The sequence below is a fragment of the Anoplopoma fimbria genome, chromosome 16, assembly GCF_027596085.1.
Source record: "Anoplopoma fimbria isolate UVic2021 breed Golden Eagle Sablefish chromosome 16, Afim_UVic_2022, whole genome shotgun sequence".
Lineage (NCBI taxonomy): Eukaryota > Metazoa > Chordata > Actinopteri > Perciformes > Anoplopomatidae > Anoplopoma > Anoplopoma fimbria.
In genome coordinates this window covers 11,642,447-11,651,357 of record NC_072464.1, presented here as the reverse complement: position 1 = coordinate 11,651,357, position 8,911 = coordinate 11,642,447, and the positions used below count along the sequence as shown (strand labels likewise).

Below are 8,911 nucleotides of genomic sequence, written 5' to 3'. Positions count from 1 at the left end.
TTGCACTTCTAAGTTTACTTAATATCACTCCATGCATAATGTAATATTAACACATAATATTGTTTTCAAAACAAAACAATTAAATACCCCCCATTTTCTAATAAAAACATTACGTCTGAAGAAAAGATTATATGAGCAATTTATTTCGGACATCCAAATTGTGTGTAGCCTTCATTCCTTGAAGCCTTTTACTGAATTAAGGAAAGTTTTTGCAATTTACCAAGCCATTCTTTTTATACGAAGATTCAAATATTTATGGGATGATTTGAGTGAGCAAGAAAACAGAGGAAAGTATCTTCTTGAGAGGTCAATATTCCACCTTTGGGGAATTAGCATTATTTGCTTTCTTTCAGAGAGTTAGATGAAAAGATCGATACCACTCTTGTAACTGTCCCCTCAATGAAGTTGGAACCAGTTCGCCAGTTAGCATAATAGAGATTGGAAACAGAGGGGAAACAGCTAGGCTGGTCCTGTTTCATGGCAATACTTTTCGCCTACCAGCACCTCAGTTCAGGGTTTTACTGGCGGTAATGTCCAGTGAGACCTGGTGTATCAGCTGGTTGCCAATCTCAGAGAACTCCATAGCTTGGCTAGCTGTTTGCCCCTCCTTCTAGTCTTTATGCTAAACTAAGCTAACCAGCTGCTAGCTCCAGCTTCATATTTAACAAAGTGATAGGAGAGTGGTATCTGTTCTATTGTTTATCGGTACAGTATCAATCTTATCATCTATCTCACCGCAACAAAGCAAATTAGCATATTTTCCAAAATATCAAACTTGTCCTTTAAATTGCTTCTAACGTCTGATCTGGCCTGGACTGTTGGTGAAAAGCTTATGTTTATAAGTTTTGTAAGTTTTCATAATGCATGCATATGTTGAAGTGACAAAACAGCAGTGGATAACTTCCATATAGAATACTTGCTGTATGTTTAAACAATTACAGTGGGATGATGAAGCCAATTAAATCTCATAAAGTAAACTTGGTTTGGTATAGCTTATTGTAAATGAAGCTCACATCTTAATGGTGGATAAACAACTTTACCTTCCAAACAAACTGTCAACTGGAAAACAAATGGTGTTGTTTTTTGTTCACACACCAGCCCCACAATTCAAAACATCCAAAAGTCAATAATACACACTTGGCAATTGAGACAAAGATGGAGATGAGGTGCGACTAGTGCAAAACATTGCATTGTGGGATGGCCCTGAAGCATTAAATGACATCGATTCACAAAGACTCCATCTTAACACACTTGGTACCCTGGGAATCTAAAGTTGAGATGCTGAGAGGCCATAACAACATTATCACAGTCATACAGCTAGCCATTTATCAAAAATAAACCGAACACCAACAGGTACAGAGGCTAGAAATGACGTGTGCACATTTGACTCTTTTGTCAGCGGACTACTGATGAGCTGAAAACCGCCTCTAAAACACTCTTTTTCTATTACCTCGGGAGATTTAAAATGTGTTGTGGGAGCTGCTGCAGGACATTAATGTGAACTCCATTTGGATAGGAATGAACACAGTGTCTGCCAGCAGTGAATTTTTTCGAACGGCCACACATTTTATACCAAACTGTGCAGATGAATAAACCTTCTGGCACAAATTGTCAGGTCAATGCACAACTATTTGACCTACAAGGAGCATATAAAGCAGTTATGAAGGGAATCATATTGTATTGATTGATAAATGCATTTTCCCTCTCTGTAGAATTGGCTCTGTCAGACCAGTGCACATCACTGGGTGCACAAATATGACCTTCTTTCTTATTGCTTGCCTTTTGTAGCACATGGCCTTGAATCCTCAGTGGATTTTGTGCCTAAAATAAAGTTAACACAAACTGCAGTGAGTATTAAATAAAAAAAAGAATTGTGATCAAAACTACTGAAAAAAGAAAGAAAAAAATGTTGAACACTGTCCCCTATTCATGAGGCATATTGTGGTAACGTGTGAGAGCTCTGTTTAGTGCTTCACAGTTAAAAAGGTATCTAATCCACTCTAGTCCAGCTTTTATCACAGCTATCAAAAAAGCAGGTATTTATGCTTATGCAAATGAGCACTGCTCTTAGTCCCCTTTTCCTGCGGAAGAACAGAAAGCAGAAAAAAAACATAATGGCTCAGTCTGTCGTCAGCTTCCACTGATAGCTCTTCCTTGGCAGCAGTTTTGGAAACTATTTATTTTCTCTTCAGGACTGGCCCTTAGATAGCTTTTATGTAGTTTGCAACAACCCTTTTCTCTTGTCTCATTTGCTTTTATGCATCAAAGGCTCATTTAAAGTGACCTTAAAAATAATGAGGACAAAATACTGTTACATGGTACATAAGCGGATGAAATTCAGCAGGTATTTAATATTATTTAAAATGCATATTTTAAACTAGCCTTTCACTTACTCAACTTAAATGTTGATGAAAAGCAGCGGGCCTGTTTATTTGAAGTTGCTCATGAAAACCCATGAACCTCCCCACGGGCATGGTCCCTTGATTGAGGTATGTATTTAATTGATTTTATCTTGCATAATTTAGTTAGACTTTCTGGTTTCTTGCCTCTCTGTGTCCTGGATTTACTGAAATGATGTTGCTGCTTTATTTCAGTAGATGTAAGTGAGAAAATAATGCAAATGTTGTGTAATGTGTATGCTGCAGCTACATATAAAAGCTCAATAACTACTAACCAGTATTCTGGGTGATGCTTTTTTCAGTGTTGGTTATGGTTTTTACACTCAATAAATCATTCAGGACCAGGGACAGTTTGCACTTGCCCTACATACTCATGGTTGTATTGAACTTAATAAAAGTGACCTATTCTGCAAATAGGACAGTAAAGCTAGGCAGACGAGTGCCTTATCAATATCAGAGTATTCAGAGAAAAAATGACACAAGAAAACTGTATTTCAACATGTGTATATGTTATCCCATTTTACAGCTAAGCATTCGCCCCTCGTGGCAACAAAGCACAAGCGCAGTCGGGAATTTGTCAAGCATCCTAATACATGCTGTACTATGATGTTCACATGGATGATGATTATTTAGAAGATTCGAAGCAGGTGTGACAGCACCCAGCATGGTTTTGTGACAATAATGGTTTATACTTTATTTTCCACTTGAGTACCGGCTCTACTCTCTCATTTGCATGCAAGAAACTCAAGCGAGCAACCTAGGAGTCTTCAAAGGCAGTCTCCCAGGTAATGCAGCAGCTTGAGATTTTACATCTGATCATCACTGACTGATCATGTAGATTCTAACTGGAGGGAGAGTTCTACGTGTTTACAAATTCAGACTGGAGTTCGACTAGCAAGGGAATCATATCAAATATTCAAAATGCAACATTTCTCAGTTAAACTGATATATTTTTGATCATGCTATATTAGTAAAATCATCTAATTTGAGAAAAAAATTCAAAATAAGACCTTTTTATGATTTCAAGTACAGTTTTATTGGGCAAAGAAACACCAGTGTGCATCATATAATACAGTATACTAAAATAATGTTACATGAATAAACACAATACATTTTATGATAATTACTTTCAACTAAAAGAAAAATATGTACACCTGTTGACTTTATAGCAATAAAAAGTTTTTACAAATATTAACATCCTCAAGGTACATCTTAATTAGCTTATAAACACAGTTTTTAAAAGATAGTGGCAACTTCTGATTCTGTAGCCACTGTAACAATAGATGGACTCTGGTTGTGGATTTCAAGACCCTCAACACCTGCCTCACGCTGCTGCTCATGAAAGTAAGACGGGAGGGTCCCGGTCCAGGTCTGCATGCTGCTCCTCAATTTTTGGCGATTTGTGCCGTAACCAGAGTCCTTCCAAAAGTGAGGATAGCCATGAGGATTGTTGAAGACTGGTACTGGGGAGAATCCTATTGTGTATGCATTGTCTCTGGGGCCTCTGAAGCTCTGTGGTGGTACTGCAGAGTACATGCTTTGGCAATCCCCAGACAAGCTGTTCGCAGTGCTGGATGAACCTGAAATCAAAATGAAAAAGATAGAAGAATATGGATGAGAACTTGTCGATGCAGAAATTACAAACCACATTTATTCTGGTGAATATTAATGTTTAACTCAGTAGTGTGAAATGTCAAATCTTGAGAGAAGAAAACTTACTTTTAAGCCTTGGTTGGAAGGTGCTGAAGTTCTTTTTGCCTCCGTCGCCACTGATATCAGAGTCACTGTCGTTAAAGTCACTGTCCCCTTTGCCACTGTCCTTCACGCTCAGCTGGTCGCTGTTGCCAATGCCACTGCAAATATAATCGACAGATACAGTATGAGCCACCACCGCACCACATTAGCTTGATTATTGATGTCTTTTTTTCACATACAAGGCCTGTCTCTATCCTTCCCATCTAACCTCATTCCACAGGATTGCCACTAGCAACAAAATGCATGCATGGTGCATGTTAAGTACCCACTGCGTTCAGCCAGATTCGACTGTGAAAGAAGCATATCCTATCTGAGAAAAGAAATTACATTTAGTTGTCTTACCTCACTTGCAAGCAGAATTTGTCACCTTGCCAGACAGATGTTGCTTGGAAATGCTTGGAGGGCAGGAACATCTAAGAGAACAAACAGAATGACAGCAGAGAGTTCAGTTTCCATTTCTGGCACAGAGATCAAGGCAGCACTTGGGAACATCATATGCATATGAAAATAAGAGATCAAATAAAATAAAAAAAAACTCCTGTAGTTGACTCACCTTTGTCTCTGAGTCCCCACTCCTCTCCTCATACAGGCAGGAATCAGCCAAGGAGGAGGAGGTTCTCTCGTGGAAGAAGCCTTGTTGTCCGGTGTATATGTTCGGTTCTGTTGAGCAGAGCATGGGCATGGGCCCTCCGTCGAACAGGCTGTGATGCACTTCTCTCTTGGAGCCACGACTTCTCCCTCCACGGCTGAGTTTGCATGTCACAACAACAACCATTATTGCAATCAGCAACAATGCACAGCCCCCGCTGAGCATAATAATGACAATTAGCGAGCCATCCAAACCGGATCCTTCTTCATCACTTGACCGCAACACAATGACAACTTGGTCTTCAGAGGGCTGCGTGTCTGAGACGACAAACCTAATGGTGGCACTGCTAGCGAGCGGGGATCTGCCATTGTCACTCACAGCGACTTTCATTTCCAGCACGTCTCCAATTTCAGAAGTCAGCCATTGTTTCAAAGCAATTTCTCCAGTGTCTTTGTTCATTGTGAAGAGCTGTGGGTCACCTTGTACAATTTGGTAGTAGAGCTCGCCATTCACTCCCTCGTCCTCGTCTTCAGCTGAGACGCGAAGGGCAAGATAGCCAGTGGGTGCATTAAAAGGCAGAGGGATATCAGCAGAGTCGTTTACAAGGACGGGGAAGGTGAAGTATGGATAATTGTCATTCAGATCCACGACTTTAATTCTGATTGTTGATGTGCTTGAAAGAGAGGGGGAACCTCTGTCTTCAGCTTGGATGACTAGCTCAATCTGCTGGAGTGTCTCATAATCAAAAGACCTCAAAGTGTACAAAGAGCCTGAGAGTGAATCCACAGAAACATAAGTGGACATTGAAGATCCTCCTGGCACCTCTGAATCTATGAGTTTGTAAGACACTTTGGCATTCTTTCCCACATCAGGATCACGAGCGACAACGGTGGTTACATATGAACCTGGAATGTTATTTTCCAGGACTGAAACTTCAAAAAGTGACTTACTGAAGAGAGGGGGGTTGTCATTCTCATCGGTCACACGGATGGTGTACTGTCTGACAGTTTTGAAGGGCGGGCTTCCAAGGTCCTCTGCAATCACAGTCAAGTTATACTCTGGGATCTTCTCTCTGTCTAAAGTAGTGCTGGTGATTATCATGAAGGAGTCCCCGTATGCCTGCTGTAGGGTGAAATGCTCGTGCCCGAGCAGGCTGATGCGCACGTACCCGTTGGAGCCAGAGTCTCTGTCCGAGGTGCTGATCAGAGCCACGAAGCTCTCAGTGGCCGCAGCTTCTGTGATGTAGGCGACTCCATCACTGCTGGAGGTCATCGGTTTGATGCTGATTTCAGGGGCGTTGTCATTCACGTCCACGATCTCTATCACAACTTTGCAGCTGGACGGGACAGAGTTAGTGCCTGAATCTGAGGCTTTGATGTTCAGCTCGTACGACCTCCTTTTCTCAAAATCAACCAGCGCCTTTAAGGTCACGTCCCCGGAATAAGGGTCGACGTGGAAAAGGCGGCCAGCTTCTGCGGATAGCCCGTCAGCAAAGGCGTACGTCACCTCACCGTTCAACCCGCCGTCAGGGTCAAAAGCATGCACTTTGAGCACCCTGTGCCCAACAGGGGAGTCCTCATTCAGCTCAACTTTCAGAGAGCTGTGCTCAAAAGTCGGGCTGTTGTCATTAAAGTCCAGCACGCTGATAGTTACAACCATTGACCCGGACTTTGCAGGCACTCCTCCGTCCGTGGCCGTGACTTGGATCGTGAAGCAGTCCTCCACTTCCCTGTCGAGCTCCCTCACCAGCACCAGCTCAGCGAACTTCACGCCATCATCCCGATTACGCACTTCAACTGCAAAATGACTGGAGGCTGAAATGTTGTAGCTCTGGATGTAGTTCTCACCCACGTCCTGGTCCAGAGCAATCTGCAGAGGGAATCTGGAGTCCAGCGGGACATTCTCCACTATCTCCAGATGTGTCTCGTTCCGCAGGAAATGAGGAGAGTGGTCGTTGATGTCTTTCACTTCGATCTCCACGTGGATGAGTTGAAACTTTTCTTTGGAGAAGGCCACGACGTCGAAGCTGATGAAGCAGCGAGGAGACCTGGGGCAGAGCTGCTCTCTGTCGATGGTTTCCGACACGCTCAGGAGTCCGTCCATCTCCCTCATGTCAATCGCGGAAGAGTTGTTTTCTTGCATGAAGCGGAACGATGTGTCGGGGTCATCAGCTGGATCAATCTTTAAATCTTGGGACAGATTGCCTATCTCCGTTCCGGGTGCATCCTCTTCGTAGGTGACATACCTTGTAGTTGTACACTGAGCAGAGTATACAAATAAAGAAAGCAACATGCACAGCCCAAGTCCTGCCATCTTGCAAAATCCCATGTTGAGGGGTTACAAAGTGCTGCTAAAAAAGAGTCATAAATGATGCAAAGAGTCCACCACCTGTGCTATGTCAGGTCGGATCACAACTGTGTTCAACTCTGACTTTGCTGTGGGACTATAAGCCCCGGTATATGCAAATAGCCTGCACCCATCGACCAATGGCCTGCCAGTGGTCCATGCACCAACAGGGGAACGTTTGGCTCTGCAGCAAACTGCTGATCACTTTTGTGGGAGCAAATGGTTTATGAGATGAACTCATTGTGTGGCTTTAATCGGGCTGATAAATCAGTGTGACTTAAATAAATCTGCACACGGCAATTAATTAACTGACTTAATCATTTAGGGAACTGTAATAGGACTACAGTGCCATCAGAGGAAGCTGAAGTCTACCTATTAAAAGCATGTAAGAGTGATTAGTTGTGTCTATCAGTTAGAGGAGATAATGTAAAAGTTGAGGTGGAAAGAGAAACAAAAAGCAGAGGGGGAAAAATGAGATAAATGAGCTCATAATTGCTGCAAGAGTAAACAAGCGGTCACAACATCTATTGTAGTCACTACCATGAGCACCATCGTTACCTTAAATGTAGATAAACTTCTTCAAAATGTAAGGCATAAGGATTAATACCACAATGTAAAAATACTCAGTTCCAAGTAAAAATCCTGCATTCAAAACTCTACTTAATTAAAAGTACAACGACTATCAACAAAATGTACATAAAGTATCAACATATAATGCAAAATGACTGTTCTGGGTCTTTAACTTTGTATCATATTTTTACTGTATCATCTAACTAGCAGCTAATTAGTAACTATTATTGTCAGCTGTTATAAGCAACATAAAATATATTTCTCTAATGTTTTTAATAATATACTTAGTTACACTCCACCACTGGATAAAAGCAGTGAGAAATGTGAAATAGGAAACTGGAGAAAGATATCTAATAATGGATGATCTTAGGGCCTGTTTACTTTCATTGTAATTCCTATACAACTATTTATAATCAAACACTGTGTAATCAAAAGCCTTACCCTGACATTTAAGTGCAATAAAACCCGAACTATGAATCCATAAATATGTATTTCTTTATTTTTCTCTCAGAATAATATTATAAATATTGCCCTTAGATCATTTTTAAAGATTTACATAATAAAGGAAGGGAGAACTCTCTCTGACTGTCGTGCAGCCAGTTACATTCTCTCATCTGTTCAAATAGCGGAGGAGGAATTTAAGTATAATGCTGTAAAGAAAAACCCACAAAGTCAGACAAGTGCAATATGATTAGTGTACTGGTTTGGACACCCACAATGTTAATGAGACATAGAACACCAGTGTAGCTCCATGTTGGAGGAAAACCCCATAATCAGGACCATCCACTGTAATAAACACCCAAATGCACTTAATGTACCCTTTTCAACAAATGTTCTAAAACAATGGTCTTCAAAGTCAGAAGAACAAAGAAGTCAGGGGAATAAACTGCATTGAATGATTCCCCCTTCCACCTCACACACACACACACACACACACACACACACACACACACACACACACACACACACACACACACACACACACACACACACACACACACAGGCACACTCACTAGCAACAGCTCCCATAGTGATAACAAACGAGCATGAGTCAACCAGACCGTTGTCAACCATATGGGTGATTAGCTTTTGCTGATTAAAAGCCGTCTGTGGGCCTTCAAAGGGTCTTGACACCTCACAAAAGTTTAGGTTAAAGCCGTCTGAGCCCCCAAGAGGGCACATACAGGGAGGTGTGAAAAAGCACACGACAGCCACAGGGCCCAGAGATACTACGTGATACTGTGTCAGCCAG

At 41.7% G+C, this 8,911-nt stretch overlaps 1 protein-coding gene across 1 annotated transcript; it reads right to left on the bottom strand.

Annotated features, from left to right (window-relative positions):
• Nucleotides 1-3,635: 3,635 nt before the first annotated feature.
• pcdh8 (protocadherin 8) lies at nucleotides 3,636-7,071 on the bottom strand. Its single transcript, XM_054615970.1, has 4 exons — nucleotides 4,708-7,071; nucleotides 4,497-4,567; nucleotides 4,119-4,252; nucleotides 3,636-3,979 (listed from the first exon to the last, which is right to left on the bottom strand). Exons 1-4 carry the CDS (start codon nucleotides 7,069-7,071, stop codon nucleotides 3,636-3,638), a joined length of 2,913 nt encoding a protein of 970 aa, XP_054471945.1.
• Nucleotides 7,072-8,911: the final 1,840 nt, after the last annotated feature.

Excerpts from the sequence above, each read along its gene's own strand:
- pcdh8 (XM_054615970.1), bottom strand. The coding sequence starts at position 7,071 with ATGGGATTTTGCAAGATGGCAGGACTTGGGCTGTGCATGTTGCTTTCT. Across the intron at positions 4,253-4,496 it reads AAATTCTGCTTGCAAGTGAG|TGGCATTGGCAACAGCGACC; the intron begins GTAAGACAACTA and ends TTATATTTGCAG. Across the intron at positions 3,980-4,118 it reads CTTCCAACCAAGGCTTAAAA|GTTCATCCAGCACTGCGAAC; the intron begins GTAAGTTTTCTT and ends TTTTGATTTCAG.